The sequence below is a fragment of the Sparus aurata genome, chromosome 5 (assembly GCF_900880675.1).
Source record: "Sparus aurata chromosome 5, fSpaAur1.1, whole genome shotgun sequence".
In the NCBI taxonomy this organism is placed as follows: Eukaryota; Metazoa; Chordata; class Actinopteri; order Spariformes; family Sparidae; genus Sparus; species Sparus aurata.
The window spans coordinates 31,693,594-31,718,228 of record NC_044191.1 but is presented as its reverse complement, the minus strand read 5'-3'; the positions used below and the strand labels follow the sequence as shown (position 1 = coordinate 31,718,228).

The 24,635-nt window shown below is 41.8% G+C and overlaps 4 protein-coding genes across 11 annotated transcripts in view; 3 read left to right on the top strand and 1 right to left on the bottom strand.

Annotated features, from left to right (window-relative positions):
- osbp2b (oxysterol binding protein 2b) overlaps positions 1–5,730 on the top strand; it is a 49,347-nt gene extending 43,617 nt beyond the window's left edge. For all 3 annotated transcript variants that reach the window (XM_030416466.1, XM_030416468.1, XM_030416467.1), the window contains one exon: positions 105–5,730. In XM_030416466.1, the coding sequence (XP_030272326.1) occupies positions 105–247 (143 nt within the window). In that variant the 3' untranslated portion in view covers positions 248–5,730. The remainder of the gene's footprint in view (positions 1–104) is intronic.
- A 1,180-nt stretch (positions 5,731–6,910) lies between these two features.
- On the top strand, positions 6,911–16,313 carry LOC115582028 (trichohyalin). 5 transcript variants are annotated; one of them, XM_030417723.1, is made up of 31 exons: positions 6,911–7,005; positions 7,807–7,873; positions 7,976–8,082; positions 8,956–9,010; positions 9,091–9,213; positions 9,526–10,011; positions 10,395–10,478; positions 10,581–10,676; positions 10,809–10,916; positions 11,011–11,089; positions 11,184–11,292; positions 11,441–11,533; positions 11,620–11,732; positions 11,858–11,954; positions 12,058–12,177; positions 12,278–12,391; positions 12,476–12,706; positions 12,808–12,870; positions 12,968–13,063; positions 13,184–13,285; positions 13,365–13,547; positions 13,648–13,779; positions 13,871–14,103; positions 14,216–14,342; positions 14,415–14,498; positions 14,591–14,802; positions 14,935–14,961; positions 15,172–15,247; positions 15,346–15,546; positions 15,728–15,757; positions 15,892–16,313. In XM_030417723.1, exons 2-31 carry the CDS (start codon positions 7,810–7,812, stop codon positions 15,904–15,906), a joined length of 3,660 nt encoding a protein of 1,219 aa, XP_030273583.1. In that variant the 5' UTR covers positions 6,911–7,005; positions 7,807–7,809; the 3' UTR covers positions 15,907–16,313. The 5 variants fall into 5 exon arrangements, with proteins under 5 accessions (XP_030273583.1, XP_030273580.1, XP_030273579.1 ...); XM_030417720.1 differs by having other exon boundaries at positions 11,184–11,328; positions 15,349–15,546; XM_030417719.1 differs by having other exon boundaries at positions 11,184–11,328.
- A 775-nt stretch (positions 16,314–17,088) lies between these two features.
- Positions 17,089–20,040, bottom strand: ccdc117 (coiled-coil domain containing 117). 2 transcript variants are annotated; one of them, XM_030417725.1, is made up of 6 exons: positions 19,876–20,035; positions 19,270–19,473; positions 19,121–19,171; positions 18,745–19,038; positions 18,242–18,388; positions 17,089–18,147 (listed from the first exon to the last, which is right to left on the bottom strand). In XM_030417725.1, the coding sequence occupies exons 2-6, from the start codon at positions 19,362–19,364 to the stop codon at positions 17,913–17,915; spliced, it is 822 nt and encodes a 273-aa protein (XP_030273585.1). In that variant the 5' UTR covers positions 19,365–19,473; positions 19,876–20,035; the 3' UTR covers positions 17,089–17,912. The 2 variants fall into 2 exon arrangements, with proteins under 2 accessions (XP_030273585.1, XP_030273587.1); XM_030417727.1 differs by having other exon boundaries at positions 19,121–19,168; positions 19,270–20,040.
- A 478-nt stretch (positions 20,041–20,518) lies between these two features.
- tcn2 (transcobalamin II) lies at positions 20,519–24,261 on the top strand. The gene is made up of 10 exons (XM_030417724.1): positions 20,519–20,666; positions 20,930–20,997; positions 21,484–21,673; positions 21,810–21,979; positions 22,188–22,340; positions 22,653–22,825; positions 22,911–23,085; positions 23,165–23,345; positions 23,647–23,765; positions 23,883–24,261. Exons 2-10 carry the CDS (start codon positions 20,940–20,942, stop codon positions 23,942–23,944), a joined length of 1,281 nt encoding a protein of 426 aa, XP_030273584.1. The 5' UTR covers positions 20,519–20,666; positions 20,930–20,939; the 3' UTR covers positions 23,945–24,261.
- Positions 24,262–24,635: the final 374 nt, after the last annotated feature.

Below are 24,635 nucleotides of genomic sequence, written 5' to 3'. Positions count from 1 at the left end.
GCCAAATTGATTGCTCAGTGAATTGCCTGCAAGTGTGGCTTCTCCACAAGGGTGCGATTAAGACCAACAGACTAATAGAGTAACACCTGTGCTTCCTCCTGCAGGGAGAGAATACGAAGGCTACCAGCCGCTGTGGTTTCACCAGAGGAGGGACTCAATCACTGGAGAGACAAACTTTGTGTACAAGGGAGGTTACTGGGAGGCGAAGGACAGACAGGACTGGAGCATGTGTCCCGACATCTTCTAACCCAGGAACTCCACCCGGATCACTCCTAACCTCATCGGACAGGGAACGGCTCTCGCTCTGGTCCTGAAGCAGTGGGGGCGTAGCTGGCTTATGAGCACCATGTGGACCTTTGTGAGCACGAGAATGTGTGCGTTTCACACACTCTCGTCTTACACTGTACCTCCAAATGTGCACTCTCATTCAGTTTTTACTACGGGGAAAATGAAGCGGCGTTCCCTGAGTAGTCCTCTCTGACGCTGAAACAGCAGTGAGGTAATGTGTGGATGTAAGGTGGTGTTAGAGACCACACAAGAACAGCACCTGCACACTCCTAAAATCAGGTGCTCTCTAATCCTACCCACGATGCACTTTTCTGAGTTCACCCCGATTAAGAGTTTTGCTGATTAGACAGAAACCCATATCAGAGCTGCTCTCGATTAATAGACGGACATCCAATGAGGAGAAAAGTCATAAATGGGCACATGTGTGAAGGTTGCAAGAAAAATGACCTCAACCTCCCTTTTATTCAGCACAACTGAGATTATATAAGCCCTACTTTATAAATCTTGAATTAGTTCCTCTCTCTGTGACTTCAAGTGCTCATTATTTGGCCCTTTTAGTTGCTTATGAAAGAGGCTGAAGCCTGAAAATGGTTTCTGGTTATCCTGTCTGCCTGATTTTATTATCAGTAATGCAGACGCAAAGTGTTTTAAAATGAATTTTAATAAAAAAAGACATTCTGGTAACGATATGTGTATAAATAATTACAGACAAAATAGGTAAAAAGACTGTTGTGAAATGATCCAATACATGTTTTGCAGACATGTTATTTAATGCCACTTATTTTTACAATCACTTTTGAAATTCCCTCTGTTGTATTGCTATTGATCATCTATCATTACTTCTCTATTGAATCCGAAAGTCTCAAGACAAATAAGTCGGAGCCAGAAATGTGATTGGCTTTGTTCTGAATGGGCTCACAGGAACATTTTATTTGATATTTATTTAATACGTGATACGTAAAATAAAAATTTAAAAACACTTTGGAAAGTGTTGAAAGTGAAATACAAGCGGAGGAGCATCAAACGGTCATTGTGAAAACAAACCAGATGAAATAACTTTTCAACTTAATGAGCCTTTTTATTAAATGTATTGGATTACTATACAATTAGGATACATTTTCAGTATATTTACTGTATTTTGTCTGTATTTGTTCATATGATAATTTACTGCTCAATGTCTTATTTATTAAATGTTCAACACTTGATATTTGATTGGTCAGATCTAGAGCTGCAACTCAGGAAACATTTTATGATTATCAATCAACTGATCGTTGAGTCAATACATTCTCAGAAAATTTGTGGGAAATTGCTTCTTTTGTCCCAAAACTCAAAGACTCTTCATTTACCATCATAAATGATGAAGAGAAGCAGCAAAACGTCACATTTCAGAAGCTGAAACGAGGAAATGTTTGACGTTTTTGCTTAAAAGATAACGTAAATGATTAATTGATGAACAACTGATGTTTGCAATTATTTTTCTTTTGATTGATTAATATATTATATGACTGATAGTTGCAGCTCTAGTCAGATCGTGTTCAGAGGCTGGTTTATCTGAACTGATGAAATATGCAGCAGTGCAGAAATACATTTTACTCTTTGGGTGTGAGTGTTGGGAGTTTCCCTCTTGATCCATGAACAGTCTGTAGTTGTCAGTTTGACTGTAGTCCACGTAGAGGTACAATGACTGCTCATTCATTATAAACATCGCCTCAGTGCTTCGATGCATTTGAGTCATCTTAACGCGCTTCAGACAACTTCCATTTGTGATTCTGATTAGTCAAATCCTGCAGTAGTCGGTCCTTCAGTTGTAAGACACTAGTGCAGCAGAACAACATCCACATCACTCGAGTAGGAACCTCCATCAAAGACCTGATTACGCACTTTTCACTGTGGTTGACCATCTGTGACTGTAGTACATATCTCTTTGTTGATGTTGAGAAAACTTCCCTCTGTTCTGTACCTTGTCCTCTGGTGCTCTCCCATAGCAACACATATCCTTGTTGCCATCGTTCTCAGTGATCATACAAAGTATTTAAGTCGGCATCAAATCACTGAGACATTCAGTTATACCCACCCAGTACAGAACATCCAGGAACACGTTGGTTTCTGCAGTGTGCACTAGCTCCACAGCCTCCATCAGTCACTAGTTTGTAGTTGAGATGTTCCCAGTAGAACCAGTGCAGCGTGGCTGCAGCTGACAGGAGGTTTTAGAAGCAGACAGGGCTGGTTCCTGCAGCACACCTCCCTGCAGTCAGCTCCGGCCACAGCTGCAGCTCCAGGTTCAACACAGCTCACATCTGTAGTCCTTTCATTCAGTGTTTGTAGGCATGCTGATCTGGGATCAGCTCACGAAGGTACCCTCTGTCTTTTGCCTTTTGATGGGCTGAACAAGGGAAAGAGTCTCCTGACCTGTGCACTACACGTCTCCGGTGACAAGAGTTTTGAAAACCAGTTAGTATTTTATTTTGTAATTATTGTTAGGAATGTAGAGTTCAAGGCTGGACGTATTGTATCTACCGTCTGGTCTATTTGTGTGAATATTTTGTGATAAACGAATGATATTGTAAAATGAAGAATAATTATACTAATCTGAGTATTAAGTTATCTGTACAGCATCGGTCAAATCTGAGAAGAAAAAAAAAAAAGACTGAATGAGCCTGAAGGATTTGCTGTTATTATAACTTTTAATCCAGATTGATTCTGCTAAGATGGATGTTAACTTCCTCAATTTGGCTGCAGATTTCTTGTTTTATATTTAAAAAAAAACTGTCTTAACACACTGAAAATATTTTTTATAGAGTCCTTGATACTAGCACATTAGTAACCGTGGTTCAGTGATGATTTAATAGATCAACAGCTCCTCCGATGTGCAGGCCATAAAGATGTATAAAATGCACTGGAAAAGACATAAATACACAGACTGAAGGAGGTGTTCAGCTGATAAAATGTAAAAAGTTTATCTGTGAGGTTTTTCATCAGTGAGTTAATGATTTGATAATGAAATTAATGATGATTGATGTTTAGTTTTTGCACAGAAGATGCTTCTTCTACCCATTTACATCACATGTTTTAATGCTTTTTTGATTTGTGGTTGTCATGACAACAGTTTGATCAATCACTGAGTCTTTTGTCCGGATTGAGACGCTTAAAGCAGTAATTCATCGTTCTTAGAAACAAGCTTATTTGCTTTTTGTTGATGAGAAGATCGAAACATCTCTCACGTCTTTATGGCAAATATGAGGCTCGAGTAGGAATGTAAGTGATTAATCATTAATCGATTAAGACTTTAACCAATTAAAAATGTATTAACTGACAATCAGAGATGGGCACGAATACATCGAACAGTATCTTGGTACAAATAACAAATATTTGCTTATCAGATAAATCAAAATAAAATACAACATGCTCACATTTGAAACTGTATCAATTAAAAAACACTAATTAATTTAATCAATACAAATAGACATTTGACAAAAAACTTATATTAAATTTTAGCCATTTAGTAGTTGGTTAGTTTAGTTCAGTATGGATCGGATTTTGTTGGTCGGTCCAGTTGTTGATGGCAACAGATGGAAGCTTAGTGTTTGCACCGCTAGGCTGGAGAGAGCAGATTGTTAGCTTAGCTTAGCATTAAGACTGGAAACAGAGGGAAACTGCTAGCCAGGCTCTGTCCCGAGGTAATATATCCAAATGTTGAATCAACACATGATATCGTGTTTGTTTAATTTCAGTCACAGCTTCACAACTTCTTCTTCTTAGACTCAGATTATTGATGGCAGGCCTGTTGGACCTTAGGGATCTTTTGTTTATCAGTTCATCTGGTCGACTTTTCGCTCTTAATTAAGTGTCCTTTTTTAAAAGTTTTATAGCTACAGGTACAGACTCTCTCCAGCTCCTTGTGCTCCTGTCGACAAAACACACAGTAAAGAAACTTAAAGATGAATTTGACTGATAGCGTTTTTCTTTGGTCAAATTTTCAACACATATCACAATAATATCGTTACTGCGAATTTGTTGGGCTGTGATAATCGTATCGTGAAAATCCAGGAGTCAGGATAGCAGTTTTCCGTCCAGTCTTTAAACTAAGCTAAGCTAACCAGCTGCTAGCTCTAGCTTTATATTCACTGTAAAGACAACAAGGTTGTAGTTCAATCTTCTCACTTCACTTTTGGCGAAACCGCGATTAAGCTTTTCTTTTTCTTTTTTTTTCTTCTAAAAAGTCAAACAATGCCTTGATTTTGTCTGATTACTGCCCTGGTTCTCGTCTTGTCTACCTGCCTCATGTGTACAAGCTATTGGTAGAGGTTGTGTACACTTAAAAATCACATCAAGGTTGTCACGGAAAAGGAAGAACCCTGTTGCAGCAAGATGACTCATTTTATCTATCTTGAAAATCGTCGTGACAGAACAGAGAACACTGATGAACGGTGGCGGTCGGTCTGTGATTTCCTCTTTCTCAGCGGTCGACTTGAGGTTACTAGAGATTTACCTTAATATATTGTTTTTGAGATGATTTTATATTTGAGAATAGGTGTTATATTTTGAACGATAGCGTAGAGCTCATCTTACGTTTTAATCAATGTATTTCCAAATGTCGTGACCTCGGTACTTGATGCCGACTCCACCTACTGAAGTTGCCCCGCTGAGGGCGTGTACAGTGTCGTGACAGCTGTAGCAATAACGCGGCGGGGCGTACAGATACAGATGTGTCAGTTCACGGCTGTTGTTGCTTCAAACAGAACAGCTGTCAGCCTCATGCAGAAAGGGAAAAAAAACAAAAAAAACAACCAAAGTGTACGTGGAGAGTGTACTGTAGAATAAAAGGAACCTCTTCATCTGCCTTCCCGATCTCGGAGGGTTCTAATGTAAACCCCCTCTCATTGTTTCTCTCGTTTCATCTCCACCCAACTCTTAATTCACTACGGTGTGATTTTCTTTTAGCTTTAATTTTTTATGCTTTTCTTTTCTGATTTTCTACCTTCTCATGGGTGCCATTACTCTTACGTTTGTGTTTTCCATACTGTTTGTGTTGCATGTGCGACACACGTTTCCTCCTCACTCGATGCTGCTCAGTCTGGAGGCAGAACTAACAAAGACGCGGGAGGTTTGTCTTGCCTTGTCTAAACTGAACCGCGCTTCTCCTCGGACTGCGACTCGCGGCTTCGTCGTGAGGCGGCGGTGATGGGTGAAAGCTATGAAACACATCACAACAGCGGCCTGGTACAGGAGGTCAAAGGTGACTGACCTGCCTTTACTTTTACTCCCCAAATACACGTAGGTGTATTCAGGTGTAACTGCAGATTCAACTGAGGTTTTGCTTCTTTTTTTATTTTAAATTGTCTATTTTCTTCCCCTTAATTTATACTCATTTAACATTGTCTTTAAACAACAAAGACACAATAATGAAAACAGAAGATAATAAAGTTGTTATTGTTGACATTGGATGTGTGTCTGCTTTATTTCTTCAATGGTTTGTCAGTTTTGGTACCGACATTGGACTGTAAATCATAACAGTGGTGCAAAAGAACAGCTTTTGTGAAGACTTCTTAAGGAAGAAAAACAATTTAGTAAGCCTAGACCATATAGGAAGCTGCAAAATGCAGTGCAGTACAGTTTTAGTAGGTGTACAATATAATAAATAAGTCTAGTAAATTACAAAAGCCCTGCTAGAGTTATAAATAGGCATAATTGGTCAACCCATAGTAGCCTACAAAGTATACATACATGTAACTATATGTTTAATTTACTAATATTTTTGACAATGAGATAGAATAATTAAACCATGTTCTTACATTGCCTCTGATCACTATACAGTTGTGTCTGTCAGCAGGCCCGCAGTCATCCAGGAAAAGGAAGGTTAACAGATGATCTGTTTATATTGCACAGTAGACTTAATGACTGAATAAACTCATGTTCTGTGCTGTTGTTGTTATTTGCGACTCTGACGAGGTGGAAATGATCCAGTTGTCTCTGCAACAGACTGCCAACGATAACACCAGGGAGAGGGGGAAACGTTGTCTGTTGCCACTTTAAGTACATTTATTGCCAGAAAATTACTTTTGATGTCTAATTTCCGAGACTTAGAAAGTAAAAGTGGGTTTTAAGAAGTGATAAGTAAAAAAAGTTACTTTTTCTGCAAGCATTATCTCCTCGGTATGTTTTGATGCAACAGTAAAAAGAATAAAAGATAAATCAATAAATTAACAAATAAAAACAATAAAGCACAGCAAGAAGACATCACATTAAAGGATAATAATGACACAAACAATAACAAGAATTAAAAATAATGACAAAATAAAAAATACCATAAAATCATAACAAAATAAATAATATAGATAGTAAAAATTAACAACAATGATAACAACAAAATAGTAATCACAGTAAGATAACAACAACAACAACAACAATAATAATAATAATAATAATAATAATAATGTATTTTATATAATTAATTATTATTATTATTATTATTATTGTTGTTGTTGTTGTTGTTGTTTTTGTTGTTGTTGTTGTTGTTGTTATTATCTCCTGTGCTTCCGGTGGCGCTAACATGTCCGCAGTGCGCGCGGCAGTTGTCTCCGTCCTGTGCCGGTCTCGAGCTGTTTGACCGTTTCCTGGACAACCAACTGACGCTCCTGTCAATCAAACGTCAGAGCGGCAGAGCTGTGCGCTTCAAGTTCAGCAACGACTTAAATCCTCCGCGTTTATCTCCTGAAAGTAAGTAGTTTAAATAGATTCCAAAGTCAGAATGTTTGAGGCAGCGGGCACACAGTGGTGGGGGGATGATTCAAGTGTGTCAAAGCTGATATTATTTGTCTGTTTTCATATAAATAAGAAGTCAGCAGGGAGTTTCAGACAGACTAGCTTCTGTGATTCAAGCTAGCAGTTTGTTTTCAGGCATGTAAGTGGAATAAAATAGCCGCTATCTGTGTGATTTAAAGATCTAAAGTACACTTGTATGAATTAAAAATGTTAAAGTAATGTGGGCTATAGCCTACCAGTGACATTAGGTTCAGTCAAAGTTAGGAAAAAGTTAATTGTTGAACTCCACAGGGTTTTACAGCTCCTCATATTTTTCTGTTTTCATGTGACTGCATAATAATAATGTGAATTAATACAGTGACCTTACTCTGAGCAGTCTGGGCTAGTAAAAATACCATTTAAATGGGCTACTAAGGGGGTTTATGCTCTTCAGTCAGGCATAGCTGAGCATATGAGGGGAAGAATCCAGTGCTGCAGTGTTAAAGTGGACTGACTCCTACAGCTCCTTCACTTAATGCTCATGTTGGGCAGTGGGAGAGACAGGAAGGCAAGCAGGCACAGGAATTTATAGTCCTCTTAGTGAAAAGAAGTCAGTGTGGCTAGCTAACAAGCTAAATTGTCCTGGTTTCCTGGACAACTGAGCAACATAAACCCCCCACTCGTTATGACCGCCCGGTCAGCCTTGACCACTGCGAGGTGTTGTGTCTGTATGGTAACATTACTGCTGCATGTCTGCATGCTTGTCCTCACCAACAGGAAATGGCTGACAGAGACAACGAAGTGAAGACAGATGCAGAGGACACAGATGAGCTGCTTTATACTGGTCTGAGTTTTTTTTTATAAGCAGTATATTATATCAGTTAGATCTCTCTTACTCTCAGGAGTTTGCACCCACTCTTGATGACCCTTTTGTCTGCAATCACAGATCTCAATGACAGCAGCGGTGTGTTTGGTCTGGACCCCCCAACTCTCAAACTGGACCACTGCGACCTTCTCCTAGATGCTCTCGATGCTCAGCTCGGTCAACTGCAGGTCTGTTTGTGCCACTTCTTACTTCTACCTCACATTTTGGAAAAATTACTTAGCAGATTTAGATTTTCACTACAAAATGGGAATAAACTAATAAATGATGACATATCGTTAACGGTTGAGCTATGCTGTGATATGTAAGTTTTAAAGATAAGCCGCTTTTAGAGGCTGCAACATTAAGTGATGTACGCATTAATAATTAAAAGACAATAATATATTATGTGCATGATTCTCCATGGGGCTATTCTGCATAATGATAACTTAATCTTGTTTTTTTTTACTTTGATAATAACATTATTTATTCATAATAATATTTATGATAATAAACTATTTATATAGCACCTCTAAATACAAAGTTTACAAAGCGCTTTGACAGACAAGAAAAAGCAGAAAACTCAGAAGGACAATGTTACAGAACAAACACTCAACAGTCTAAAAAGAAGAAGTAAATAAAGAGATAACAAAAAATAACATCAATAAAAGATGATAAGACGACAACATCACACCAGAGGAAATAAAAACAGATAAACAGATTAAGAACAGTAAAAATAATCAAAGGTAAATAAACAAATGAACAATAAATAAATAAAAGAAATAAAGAACAGTAAGAAGACATCACATAAAATTAATTAGAAACAGATAAATAAATTAAGAACAGTCAAAGGAGGTTTTAAGAAGGGATTTAAGAGAAGTCACTGATTCTGCAAGTGTTATCTCCTCATTATGTTTTGATGTTTATGCTGTTGTACTTTTATAAATGGTAACAGACCATTTCTACACTGAAGTGCCACAACTGCTATCTGTCTGTTGTCTGTCTTTATAAACATGCAATAAGAAATACATTTGTAAGCGGTCAGTGTGATTAAATGTACGCAGGTCCGGCCCCAGAAACATCAGGCAATATCCACAGAGCTTGATTCCAGCCATGCAGGTAATTGAGGTCATAACACACACACACCTTGTACCAGGTTGTTCTCAGGTGATAATTAGCATTTTCTTTTTTTTTTCTAGCTCCATTTCAGTGGAGTCAATCCCCGAGCAAAGACACAGGTCTTGGGAGTTCAACTCAAACGAATGACACTCCCATGTCTGGTCTTGATTTGATACACACTCTAACGATGGAGCAAACATCAGGTAATATTTCAATATATGTGTATTACAGGAACATTTTTATGTCAAACTGTTTCCAAGTCAGATTCTTCTCTTTTCATTGGCTGTTGTTTTGGGATTATCTTGCAGTAATATAAGTTCTAAGTACAACTTGTCACCACTGTTTTTTCAACATAATGTGTGTGTGAGGGTTTCTAAAAAAGAAAACGAAAACTGAAATATTAGTGTTAACCAGAGGTCTTATTTAGGTAAAACTTCTTTATATGAAAATGCCGCCTAGGGATGAAACTCTTTCTCTAAACAAAGCACCCCATCTCTCCTCTGCTCGTCCCCCAGAGAAAAGCACAGGCTGCAGGGAAGCTCCTGTCACTCACGAGGTAATTAAAGACAAGTTAGACAGAAGGACAAGAGACGAGGAGGAAATGGAGTCTCAGAGGGAGCAAGTTATCTGGAGGCTGGAGAGGCTGCTTGGAGAAACCTGTAGCGAAGGAAGGATGGCTGCAGAAACCCACCCTCCTTCAGACAGCATCTGTACTGAGGACTTTGTCAGATGCTTCAGAGACGAGATGGTCGAGTTGCCGTTGCCAGAGAGCAATTTACTGCAACTAGATAGAGCTGCAGTGGCTCAGAGGACAGAAAGATCAGACTGTGACACTTACCGATGTGACCAAAAGGGTCAAAGTGTTCTCAGTGTTGATGGAAGAGGAACAGCAACGACATTCGAAAGAGAGCAACTTTCTGACAGCTGTGGAGTAAATATACCACAAGCTAGTGAGAGAGCAGGAGGAGAGACACAACAGAGGCGTGAAGAGGATGGCAACAGTGAGTACTTTCTTCTGTAAATATAAAATAGTAACTAAAAGACAGAAAATACAGATGTTGCCATAATTACAATGTAAAGGAATCTTGAAGTTAAGTTTATTGATCATCATCATTAAAAACCCCTTGAAGTTTTCCTTTAGTGATCTAAGTATGTTATTTTTTCCGTAGCAACACATAATTATAGATCCTTCATATATTGATTCAAACCTGGATTGTTTATATTTTTCCATCCTGTAGCTATAGCTCTCTAAGCTTGTCACATTTATATCGTTTGCAACAACAGTGTTGTATTGTGGATTGCAGTTTGCAGCCTCCGCATCACAGCAGCCTGCGTCTAGATCTTTATTCCTACACTCCTTTGTTTTGCTGCTCTCTTCTTCCAGTCTCTTACAGAACAGAGGATGCCACAGAACATGAAACCCTGCGGCAGAACAACAAGCGTTCCCCTAAAGCCAGGTGTTTGGCAGGTACCACACACAGATTACACCTCATCAGAAAGCACCGTCCAGCTAATCCTCCAGGACATTCATCCACTCCAAACAGTGATCAGAGGCTTGTTTCTTTTACAGGAGTGCCTGTGTGGAGTTTTGACACCGTGTCCATTGACAGTGACCTTGAGTCAGTCTGCACAGAGCAAGTCAGGCAGCATCTTCACAGGCGGCCAGGTGAGAGACATCAGACAATGTGGAGGGAGGCTGGTCGCAAGACGTGTTCGAAACAAGCTCTTTAAATGTATAAAAAATTTATATGAAATTAAATTACAATAAAGATGATCTGTAAACTCCCCCGCCCTCCAGGATGGCGCTCTCTCGTTCAGTCCTTCACGGACATGGACGACTACTGCACCAACACAAGTGACTATGACACACCCACACAAGAAGACAGTGAACCTCAGTCTGCATCAGGTAAAGCACAAGAGCTGACTGCGCATTAGTTTATGACATCACAGTAATGGAAAAAAAATGTGATCTTTGAATGTCACGCAATTTATTTACAAAGGTCAGAGATCCTCTCGTGGAAACGTACAAAACAGAAGTCCCGTTCGGAAAGCCCAGCGTAATAAGAGAGAAACATGCAGGTAAACCATAGTGTTGTGTGCAATTTCTAAATGCTTATTTTGCTCGTATTTCTGGTTTATATACTGTGCACGTATGTGTGTGTGTGTGTCACAGACTTGTGTGTTCTTTGGGTGACAACGACAAGGACACGGATGAGGAAATAAATCAGTGGAGCAGGAGATGCCGGCCTGAGACGACGTCAGAGAAGATGCAGTCCGATTCGGTCAGGATGAAAGAGCATCTCTTTATACTTCACCGAGTGAGATTGAGTCTCCAACTGTATTATAGCATCATATACAGTATGATTTAATGAGTGCTCCTGTGTAAATGTGTATGAGGCATCACCTAATGGTTTGTGTGTCTGGTTTTAGAAATGTGAGAAAGAGGAGGAGACACTGCAGCTGAAGAAGACTCAGTTAAAAGACGTTGAGTTCTCCCTCGCTGAGCTTCAACAGCGAAGGAAGGTAAAGTGTAATATTGTATGTATGTTTATTAGAACACTGTGCACAGAAGTCTCAATAATACTCAAAGATTATGGTGTATGTCCCAGCATGCTTTGCAGGATTTAGAGCAACTTATTGCAGAGACAGCAGAACTGGAGAAGGAGAAGACGACTCTTGAGTTTGTTCTGAGAGACAGCAGAATGGGGAAGGACTCTATCAGGTACAAAACCAAACTGCTACTAATTGTACCATAAGAAGCCTCATGCATCAACATGTTATCATCACATTACATCAACATAACCCTAAATTCTGTACAATAACAATATGACACTGAATGTGTTGTAGTTGCCAGCTGCAGAGGCAGAGAGATTCCTGTGTCGTTGATGTAAGAGACATGGAGAACTGCAAGCAGACTCTGAAGGATGGAGCCTTCATAGAGAGGGTAATGACACCTGTGTAATCCAATATATCTGTCATGTAAATGGTTTAACGTGTCCAATTCTTCTTATTCGGTCATATTCTTGTTCTGTTGCTCCACCGTTCAGCCCTGTGTGGTCATGTCAGTGCTGGAGAGGGAGGAGATGGACAGACAGCTGGACGGCGCCAAAACAGAACTTTTTGCTGAACAGCGACGTGCAAGAGAGAAGCTAGAGTCCATGAGAGAGGTCCTGCCTATAATAATCTATAATCATGTTTGTAGTTATTAGATTTACTTTCTGTTTTAAAGCATCTGTGGACATGTTTTCATGTGTGATCTGGGAGCAGAAACTGGAGGAGACTCGTGAGGAGCTGCAGAGGGTCGCAGAGGCAGAGAGCCTGCTGAGAGGCAGGTGTGCATGTTTAGAGGAGGAGAAGAGGCAGAAGAAGGATCAGATCAAGGTAACACTTAATGGCATAATACTCAATACAAACATATCTAATATATATCTGTCATTTGTTTTGTGACTGATGTATCTCTGTCAGGCAGTAGAGTTTCAGGTTGGCGAGCTGCAGGGTGAACTGGGAGAATGTAAGATCAGAGTGGCCACTCTGGAGAGGATGTTGGCTCAGAAGGAGCTGAAGCTGCAAGATTTACAGGAGCAACATGGAGCCTTACAAGCTGAAAGAGATGGACTAAAGGGGGAGCTACAACACCTGGAAACCCAGCACTGCAGTGCAATGAAAGAAGCCCAGGAGCAAGCTCATAAAGCAGTGGTAAGTGCTGAGGAAAACTGAGGTTTATTTGATCCAAAATAATATACGTTCTAATGTAAAGTTAACTGATAAGTAATTGAGGTTCCTCTTTTTTAATTCAGGAGGTAGCATTGAAGCAGCAAAAGAAAGATTTGTCTTTGGCTCATGAGCAGCGAATCCGAAAGGTGACAAACATGTCTTTATGACTATGTTAGTGTTTCTTCAGATGATATTATCACAGTTTTATTGATGTAGCAACCCTTCTGTCTGTTGTGTCTTCAGGTTATTAAGCAGACTGAAGAGGAGAAAGCAAACGCTTTGAAAGAACAAGCTCTGTCTCTCACACCACACATTGAGTCATTGAAAAGTTCTCTTGAGGTCAGTGTGAACACATGCAAACATCTGTCACACTGTCTGGAGAACACTACATACAGTATACAGTAAGTGAAAACACTCACAGTTACTTTTTTAAGATGTGATCCTCTCCTGTTCTGGCAGCTAAAGGAAAAAGAGGCAAAGAAGCTGAGAGATTCCCTGGAGCAGCAGAAGGCGGAGGCAAAGAACCGTGAAGAGGAGCTGCATGCAGAAGCCTTGGAAAAGGTACTCTGATAATCCTCGCCTTGAATATGCTGTACTTTTCATAATGATTGCATGATATGCAAAGTATGCTCCCATTCAGGTTCACAGAGCAGTAGAGGAGGAGAGGAGGAAATGGGAGGCAGAAATAGAGGAAGCAGTGCAGGTGCACACTGGCATCCTGGAGGAGCAGAACAGAAAGAGTCTGGAAACCACGAGGAGTGAGATGCAGCGAGAGAAGAGTAAAGCACTGGCTCTTCAGCATAAAGTAGTGGAGCTAAAAACAGTAAGGAGTCTCGCAGACATTACAGGAAGCACCACTAACTGAAGTAAATCAGAGTAAATGTTCATTCTGTCTTTGTATCGATTTTCCTCTTATCTGCAAGAGACTTCAGGAGTTGGAGAGTGACAGCTGTGCGCAGCAGAGAGAGCAGGAGTCTTTACTGGCAGTTATCTGTAAATCACTAAAAGAGGAGCACCAGGCCGAGCTGCAGAAGTTGCAGAGACAGATGGCACAGGTGCAAGAAAAGCAGGAAAGCAATAATTTGCAGGCACATAAAGAGACGTGGTGTTGTATAAAAGCTGACACGGTGTGGTCTGTGGTCACAGGAGAGTCAGAGAGCAGCAGTGCGGCTCGAGCAGGCGGCTCAGCTGGCACACAGAGAGGCAGACCGGCTCCGGATGATGCTGGAGGAAAGAGAGAGCAGCCATAAACAGATCACAGCTGAGTTGGAAGAGCAGCTCAGGCGCTGGGCCCAGGAGCTGGGAGCAGAGTGCCAGCATCTACACCTCTTAGTGGAGCAGAGTGGAGCCAAACACATTTCTGTTCAGCTACCTCCCAGGTATGATTTCCCGCCCTGGCTTACACGCAGATCTGGTTTAGAGAGAAGCGAACACTTTATAGACAGCATGCTGTGTTTGGTTATAAGCTTCTGATAATTATGTCTTGTGCAGTTCTACGGGAGCTGAGGCTATAACAAACCTGAGATCCCTTAGAGAGCAGTTGAAGCGCACGATTAGCCATCTACACCAGGAGCTTCATTCACAGAAACAAACCACGGAGCAGCTGAGCAAAGACAAGGTATATTTCAGACTGTACATACTGCACAGAGCCGGAGTTTACAAATACAAACACAAGTTGATATCGTTGCAGGAGCGAGAGCTGAGCATCCAGAGGAAACAGCTGAGGATGGAGAGAGACCAAGCCCTGGATTCTATAAAGGAGCGTCTCATTCAGGTGTGATCGTACGCACTCATCTCATATCTGTGCACGTAGACGCAGAGAGCTCATCACTCACAGCTGTGCTATGACCCGACATATTTCCACAGGAGCACATCGAGGAGCTAAGCAGTCTGAACTGGGCTCACATGTTTGATGGGGGAGCCGAGGGAGGGGGAGTGGCAGCGTCTCTTCGCAAACAGCTGAAGGCCAAAGACGTGGAGCTGAGGCTGGTTCAGAGGAGCATGGCTCAGTGGAGAGAGCAGACTGCTGCTCGTCTGGCGTGCAAGTTCGAAGACGAGCTGACAGCTGAACTGGAGAGGTAGCGCATGAGGAACCGAGCCTAAATACCGAACAGGCTCATGTTTTGTTCTGCACGGCCCAGAATCCAGACGTTCCGACCCTTTCTGCCTTTGTGTGTTTAAGTTTTGCTCTAATGTGTTTTATCCCACAGGTGCAAGACAAAGTTGTTGAGGGGCAGGTAACTGGTTTCTGCGTCTGTGCGAACTAGATGACAAACTAACCAGCTGTCTGTCCTCAGCATGACCTCAGCTCAACTCACTGTGATGCGTGTTTTATATACCATAGCTGTAACATTAACCATACTTGTTAGCCCATAACTCTCTCATGCATTTAGGTTAATTATTCACAGCTGACGATATCTAAAATTAAAGTTTGGTTGTTTTCCCAGAAAAGCATCAAAGAATCGAGAAGAGAGGCGGAGAGAGTCTGAGAGGCCTGAAGGAGAGACGACGCTCAGTGCAACGGTAAACAAAAACATCAAGCTCTTACAGATATGTCACTCTTACGTTTAATATTCTTTTGCTCATCTACACAAACACGTATCACTCTGTCTTTTCCCCAGCAGGAAGCTCCACGTTCAGTTTGCTCCCCCTCCCTTCATGTCGCTGCCTCCCACAGCCCCTCAGACGTGGCTTCATTTAAGCTCCTGCGTTACCTCCAGAGCAGAGTCAAGCAGCTCCGCGCAGAAAACCAGTCGTGCAGCTGGAGCCCGTCGTCTTCAAGTACGGTCCCTTTAGATCTGTCAGGATCCTATCTTACAACGGTGAGTATACTGCTTTAATCGCAGGTTATTGTTGATTTGTTGACTTGTCCCTCATTCGTGTTACTGTGCCACTACCTGCGTTTACAGCTGTACTCGTAAGTTACCTCAGGGCCGGAGTAACTATTTCTGTTCAGGTTTTACAGTGTGATAAATGCTAAATATATACCTTCTGATGTTTCAGGCTCAAGCTCTTGAAGTGGCACACATGGAGGTAATAACTGTTCATAGGAGCAATATTATTATTATTATCATTATTATTATGGCAGTATCATTAATATCTGAGTATTGTTTCTGTGCTCGTCTTCATGATCTGATAATAACAGCCGATACTCGTGTCTTTTATAGCTCACTCAGAGTTGAGACGTCGCTGGAGTTCAGAGCCACTCATCATTCAGGACGCTGAGTCTACAGGTGTGACACACACCAGTGATAAAATGTTCTCTAAATCTGAGTCTTAAGCATTTCAAGCTATTTATGTGGCTGCAGAAATGAATCATTCACTGTCACAGGTGGGTGAGATAGCAGATTAACAAGCAGGTCACCGTGACAAGTGACACAGTCGCAGATTTGGTCATCAAGTTCACATTCCTCTGTGTGAAGGCAGTCAAAGTTTATGGCTTTAGGTTACAGTGAACTGTGGATAAGTGATGAACTGACATTTCACTGGAGATCATGTGAGTTATGTCAGAGAACCTCGTACAGCTGACCGTTCTTGTGTAATCATAAAGTTACGTGATGTTGAAAGTAAAGGCGTCATTAGCATTTAATGCGCCTTAAAACAATTTTTATCAACTTTGTGAAGATATTTTGCTCAATGTTTTGTTAAAAAGCAGAATGAAGGACCGATTTGTCCCCATTTAAGTAGAAACAACAACCCGCCTCAGTCTCGGATCAGGAAATGGTTTCCAACATCTGCCACATTCCCAAATGTTAGAACGACGCGACTCAATTTGAAGTTGGAAAAATCTTCTGGGCTCCATCCAAACTTTAAAATCATAACTCTGTTCTCGTCATTGAAGCAAAATAAAATATGTGCCAGTTTTGTTCCCCAATCAAATACTGTGTCCCTCCTGTTGGGCCACCGACTGAGCCTCCCTCTCCACCGCTGGGAGCAGGTCATGGTTGGCAGGTGGCACACGAGTCAATGGAAAAACAGACTTCAACTCAATATCGGATAGATATAATCAGACATTCAGCTCTGATTACTTTTTTAATTCAAACAATCATTAGTATGGCAAATTCAAACTGATGCACCACCCTCACACTGAGGACCACTGTTCTACAGAGATGACCTCAGCTGAACTGATGAGTGAACTTATCTTTAATAAAGGCACTGACACTGACTCTAATTGATCCTCAACAAAGCATTTGACAGTATATATTTGAGTCTGTGATGCATTTAGTAACCCAATAATGAACTGGTTAAATCCTCCTTAATTATTGTTAATTAACCACTGTTATTGTTATACGTGGTGTACTGTATGTGTGAACACAGGGGTTATTCCTGGACCTCGACTCTTGTATGTGATGATTAAAGCATGATGATGTTGAACCACAAAGAGGACTGCATTTATTAAACGAAATCGAAAGTTCATCTCCTGAAAACCAACTATGCCATGCAGAACCTCTACATGGACAACATTTTATTTAAAAACAAATAAAAATAACACTCGATGGCTGATTGTAAATACAACAAAATCATAAAAAGGTGCATTTCCACGACTTCTTTACAAAATTCCTCAAAGCTCACAGATGGCGTACTTGCTAAGCGCTACAGGAAGATTATCTATCCACCACAAGTACAACTGCACGCAGGAAGCCATGCTGTGAGCGAACGTGAACACACAGGACCAACTTTGGCGTCCTGTTAACGACGCCCAGAAGCTGAACATACAAACTATACAAAATTCAGGTGCTGCACACTGATAACAAAGAACAAAGTCATATTTACAACACGTCAGTGTGTCGCTGGCCACGCTTAGGCAAAATTATATACAAATGATCTCACTTCTCAGGGCAAAGGTCAGTTGTGTAAGTTATATAAAATTGTTTATGTAAGGCTAGCTGAAGCACTTTTTAAAAGGTCTGAGATCATGAGTTACCTTTGAGATTTAAACGAACAAAACTGATAAATCAGGTCGTATTGTTACATCTCACATACAGTTAACAGCCAAAAAACCTCAACTGATGACTTTAAAGTAAAACATGTGTCGCACAAACTTTTCAAAAAAGCACAATATTCATGTATAACCAACATGCCACGCCAAACTGACCAACTTCAAGTGCTTCTGAGTCCTTTGTGGTCTCTTATATGACTACATATCCAGTCTTTTTCTTTGGGATGGCTTTTCCATTCACCAGCACCATCACATTTCCATGTCCTCCTCTCCAGAGCTGTGGGCCACAGGAAAGCTGTACAGAGAGGAATGTGTTTCTGCAGGTGGACTGGAGGGACTGTGAGGGGTGGGAGATGGACACGGAGTCAGAGGCTGCCGAGATACCGTTTGTTGTTTACGCGGTTTCTGTAGCGAGCCCCTTCGCTTCCGAGAGAAGGGATCGTCCGGGGGTCGCCACAACACCAGCTCCATGCAGGAATGACTCCTGAAAGTGAGAGGGAGAAAAAGTGTCACCAGTGGAACAAAAGTCATGTTATTTATTACTGCATTCAACATAAAACAGAACAAGAATGACATACACAGACTGTGCTACTGTGTGGGGTAGGATGTCGCTGATGCCGCGCTGTAGACCCTCCTTCAGACTGTCAGAGAGGACCAGCACCGGCCTTCTTTGAGCCGGCTCCACATCCAGATCTTCATCCTCATCATCATCCTCCAGTGTAATTCTGAATCAAACATCAGTTATTTTAAAATCCTATTATGCCAACATTTTCTCAAATATTTAACATATGTTTGTCACTGATTTGGATCAGTTTGTGCTTGGTTTCATTCATTTAGACATTAGAACAGTGAGCCACAATATCTTTATATAGTAATTTTGTCAGAAAACAATAATAACAATAACATTTATGGGTGTTATGGTGATATTGGTGATGACGTTAAACCATTTCTGCGGTTTCTTGTATGTTTCTCTTTACATGTAAATGCATCAACTGCACATCGCTACTGAATGTTTACATTCGCCACCAACATTTCTAAGCGGTTCTTGCAACTTTTCCCACACACGACGCATTTTGCACACCTGTCTTCGATCTCCTGAAGTTTCCTCTGAGCTGCCTCGACCTCCATGCAGGAGCCTTCTGTCTCAGGTCGGGAAAGAGAGAGGTTGGAGGGCTGCGGCAAAGTTAAAGGCTGTGGCAAAGTTAAGCTCTGGGTGGCTGTGCAGGGCTGTGGAGGAGCAGGACTGGCCTGCTGTGAGGACAGAGGAGGGCAGCTTCTTGCTGGTGGCCATTCATGAGGGGTGCTAGTGTTTGAGTTCTCTGAAATGTCCACTTCTGCCTCCAGCATTAATCTCCTCCTCTTGGCACTGCATCCCCTGAGAAAAAAGAAGAAGTTTACAACACTCGTATTTGATTGTTCCATGCACTGACACATGTTAGATGCTTTTTTCTACTTACTCATCATCAACTCTCCTCCTGTGCTTCCTGAGGCATCGAGCCTCCCAGCTGCTGTTGGACAGAGACAGATGTGTTATAACAGAAGTGTTGCCAATGTATATCTGATACATGACTGTATACATTACAACCTTAAACCATCTGCTACATACTTGTTAGAGAGTGTTGCTCTCTGCAGGTGACCAGACGTACTTGGAGGTCCGAGATCAAATTCAGGGAGGCTTGTGGGGCCTGAAAATGAATACATGTCTGGCAGACGCCCCACTTCACTGCTTGTGGCAGCAGATTGATGCAAGGTCCAGGCGATGAAATGTTTTGAAGAGACACACCGGTAGAAAACTACAAACGGATCTGATCTGGAATATCAGTATTGACACCAATCAGATGAGGCGATAAAGGGTATTTTTCTGTAACCTACATGACGCACAAACTATAAATATGTCTACCGTTACATGAGGACAGCAAGTTAGCTACAATGCCACTGTGTCATGTCATCGTTTACAAATAGACCTGGCTATGACACGCTAATACGCAATGACAGCTTCATCCCTGCGTTGTATGTTATAATAACTTTGCATAAGTTAACTAGAAGCATTAAGCTAGCTACACCGACCCGAGCAGCTGCCCTGCCCCCCCGATGTTTGCGTTGTTGATGTTTTGCTAACTTAGCTAGTCTCCCGTCAGCTCGCACTGTTTGTCCATTCAAATATTCCCATTAGCGCACGGCAACAGTTACTGCGGGTTCGAGTCTCACTAACCGAGTCTTACGGAACCGCCTTCATGTAGGAATAGCCTCTCAATTAACAGCTCCCCGTGGAGTGAACTGTTTGAAAGGTAGGCTGCGTCAAACTCACGTTAGCTAGCTATTCTGAAAAAAAGTGAGTAGCGCCAGAAGAGTCGTCAAGCTTCTAGAAAGTGCGTCAGTTACGTTAGGTGAATTGTGGGAATTGTAGTCACCGTCAATAAATGAGTACAAGTGGGTCACAACAAAGTCTCGTTTGGCTGTTTAACTTCGCTCGTTTAGCTACAGAGGCAGCGTGAATGAAGACTTTGTTTATATGTGTTTAATTCACTAATTCAAGCTAGTTGTTAAATGTCCGACCAACTGTGTTTTTTCCAAGTAAAGTGAAGGAATGACCCGTCCTACTCTGTCTCTGATTGGCTTACGCAGAGACGTTAAACCCCCATCTCGCGCATCATACCTAAAACTAACCAATCCAAGCAAAGAAGGCAACGGGTACTAGCCAATCAGAGGTAGAGGGGGGCGGGCGTTATAGTCACCGAAGACGATGTGTACAAAACATTAAGATAGACACCAGCCTCTTTTTGGTATGTTCGTGTCACCAAAGAGTATCTTCGACTGACAAGATTATAATCTCCAACCTTCTGTGTGCGGCTCTTCCTACAGCTGGTGCTTAAAGGGACCGTTTCTCATCGCTTTGTCATCTCAAATGACGGGTCATGTGACAGAGGAATACTAGAAGCTGTTGTCTGTTCCTGTGTCGTTACTCAGCTCTGATTCTTCACGCTGGAGTCACTCTCTGAGCAGGTACGACACTGCTGTTTACTGCAACATTTAAACAAAACCTATGAGATAGTAACTTAACTGCTGGGACAACATCATAATAACGATCTATAATAGTATAGTAGATTGTTTTATGTATTTATGTATGCAATCCAGGTATGGAAATCTCTGTAACTTGCCCATGCGTCATAATGAGACATGTATTGTTTTACATAGTATTTGTGTTTACTTTATAACGTTTTAGACTCATTTTAAGATGTATTTCTTTTGTTTGTGTTGTCCTGCAGGTTGTCCAGAATGCTGTCTTTAGTCATAATTACAGGCCTACTGGCTTTAACCTCTGGCAAACCATGTGGTAAGTATTATTATTTCATGTTTTTTGGAAATAAATCACACTTTAACTAATCATTAAAAGTCCTGACTGCCCTTTTTTCCACCTCTGTTTGAATCCAGCTGACAAAACACTGACTCACTGTTCTGGGCATTCACTGATTTTGCAATTACGTGCTTCATGATTTTCAGCGGCCTTCATTCCGCTCGCTTATTGACAAAAGTTGTGCAATTGTCAGAATACACAGGGAACTTCTAGTGATGAGGGTGAAACATCAAACAGAGACATTAAGATAATTGGGGCCGTGATCACAGCAGTTTAAGTTATTCAAGGGATTAAGTCTCCACAGTCTTTGTTTCCTCCTGCTGTGACTGCTGATGCTGCAGTTTTTGTTTTGCAATGCCCCGAAGGTTCACGATGGTGTCAGCAAGAGAGGGAAACTGGAAAACTCTTCTGTCTGCCATCAAAATATCTGAGAAACATGTTTTTTTTAATTATATTTTCATCCAGATACTGATGGATCCAACAGCCAGCTGCTCCTGTCACTCAGTCAGAATCTCCTCCGCTCTCTGGAGACGCAGGAAGGACTCCCCAATCCCAGCGTCCACATCGCATTACGGCTCTCCAGTCGCCACAACCCGACCAAGGAGAGCGAACACCTGGACAGACTGAAGAACAATCTGCACAATGACCTTCAGAGGTATCACACAGTTTACGAGTGCCCTCATGCTTCAGTGCCGCTTTTCGTTGTGATGCAACAAATTCAAAGTCGTTTTCCACTGAATCTCTTTTCCCTCCATGTTCTCGCCTGAGCTGTTTCCTCGTGTGTCTCTCAGCTCTCTCTCCAGCAGCCAGTCCGTGACGGGCCTCTTGGCGCTGTACGCTCTGGCGCTGAAGTCCTCCTGTTACGACCTCAACACGGTCACCTTCACCGTCGCTGAGAGGAGCGAGACGCTGCTGACGCACCTGAAGAAGCAGATGGAGCTAGAGAAAGAGCACATCGCTTGTAAGTTTCCCTTTGAGTGCTTCAAGGCCAACGCTCGTCATAAAAAGTGTTCAACATCCTCGTTATACACTGTGTTACAAACTGAGTTCAAAGTTTACCACGTGGGGATATGTCCTCTGAAAGAAAATCTGAAAACCTCAGCTTGTTGAATTTCTTCGTATTTGAATGTCATTTGGCTTCTTTTTCTTTCTTTTCTCCTCTCACGCAGTCAGCCAACGCCCTTTGACCAACTATTACCAGTACTCTCTGGGCGTGCTCGCTCTCTGCGTGAGCGGCATCAGGGTCAACAACCATGTCAGCCACAGGCTCATCAAGGCAGCGGAACATGAGCAGTTCAAACACGGAGATGTTGAGAGTGTCGGTGAGTTAAACCTGCATCAGTGTTTGATGTGAGTCAATGAATGACGTGCAGGAAAGATGCAGACGGAGATGCATCTCAGCTCACTTTTCTTGTAAGGCCATCTACATACGTACCACATTAGGTGGATAGTTTCTCTCAGGTTTCACTCACACAATACTGATATCTCAAAAGTAAATACTGTAAGGTTACCTGAGGGTTGAGGGGGTGAACACTCTGGGAAAACCCCCATGATATTTATTTGTGAGAGGAATTAAGTAACCCCAATAGGTACCAGGTCAAATACCAATATTTTGTCGTGTTCTCTCTCTTTAGACACCTATGCAGTGGCGGGAATGGCTCTCCAGTGTGTGAAGGACGCCGGTTCTCAAGTGCACAATGCTGCTGAGCTCGCCGCCGCCCTCACCAAGATCAAGCAGAAGCTCTTGGCCTCTCGCAGGCCCGATGGTCACATCGGCAACGAGTTCAGCACGGGCCTCGCAGTTCAAGTAAAGATCTTTTTCCTCATATTTTTTGTCTCTTTCGCCGCATGAAACTTTATACAACTAAATCTACTTATTTGTTGTGTTGTAGGCCTTATTGGCACTAGGCAGCCCAGTTGGAGAGTGTGCCGCCTCCATGGAGGCCATGAGGAGAGACGCCCGAAGCAGCACGTACCACAACCCCATGGCCGTGTCTCAGATCCTGCCTGCTCTCCACCAGAAGTCCTACCTGGCAGTAAAAACCAAGAATTGCCTCAATGAGGACGGTATGTGCAGCGTTATTGCTGTTCACCTCTTTTTTCCGGTTGTGTCGTCTTTTTTGTCACGCTGTGTTTCTTCTTACAGAAACTCTGGTGCTGGAGCCTTTAGATCCTGTCGTGGTTTTACCAAGTGAGACTAAAGTGACTGTGATGGTGGAGGTGGTGACGTCCAGCGGGGCGACTGCTCATTACTCCGTGGATGTGTCAAAGGGCAGTTCTCTGTTGGAGGCCCTGGAACATCTCAAGGGGAGAAATGTTGGCTTCACGTGAGTGTTTATCTACATGGAGTAATATTTTATGTTCAAAAACAAGAAATTTAACACAAAATGTGTCACACAAGGAAGGAAATATTCTAAATGATTTCCCTTTTTTAATGATGTAGCGACGATAATAAGACGGTTTTAAAATTTCTTTCCTCTCTTGACACATTTCGTCACACTTGTGTGTCTGGATCGACCCTCTTGTTTTTCCAAGAGCGCCTAACACAATGAAAAAAAAGAAAATCTACATTGTGTTACATAGAGAAACCACTCAGTTGTTCTCCTAACACCTGCTGTTGTCTGACAGGTTCGACACAGAGACCAGCCTGTGGGGACCTTTCTTAAGCGCTGTGAACGGCGAGCAGGCCCGACAGAGCGACCGCCGGTACTGGCACCTCTCCTCTGATGGCACCGCACTCAATGAAGGTGAGCACACACACACACACACACACACACACCCAACAGAGCTTTATCTTTATTTCTTCGACCTGCTGCTTTTATTTCACTTTGACAAACCTTTTTTTTTACACTTTGCTTCCTCAGGTGTCAGTGATTTTAAGATTAACGCTGCTCAGAGGATCACCATCCGTAACACAACCTACTGAGTGTCCGTCGCTGCTGATGCAAGAGGATCAATCGTTTTCTGTCCTCTGTGTTTTAACCAGTGATTTAGCTGCTGTCTAAAACTGTTGTAGTGGCTTCACAGGAGTTTTGCATTTAAAGCAGGTTGTGAAGCCTGAATAAAAGTGTAATTTGAAAACTTAATTGAGCAGACTTTGCTGTGAATATTCAAACTCGGGTGCGTAATTGTGAAGCTTTTTAGAATGGATGGTTAAATAACTGTAAATTGTTTTTTTCGGATGTCTTCCAAAGTGTAATTGTGCGTTTTTTACACAAATAAAAACTTAATAAATGAAAAGTTTCTTTAGGGTTGTGTGTTTAATGACAAACAAAATGTGAACAATAAGCAAGTGAAGGTTTATTAAATGAATTTACATCAGGTGAAAATGTTTATGATTCAACGTGATTGGGTGTGTGTGTGGCTGGGGGACTCCATGGCGCCCCCTAACGCCGTACAAGTAAACCAAATGTGTTCAGTCCTGAGAACATTGAGTTCTTGATGGATCAGTAACAGAATTTTAAAGTCTATCTTTTGACACACAGCGAGTCAGTGCAGTGCAGCGACTTAAAAAACACTTTAAACCAGAACTGAGACAAACACACAAAAACCATTCTGTGCAGACTACAATGAGGCCGCATAATGAGCATATAAACTGTAAACCTTTTATCTGTTGT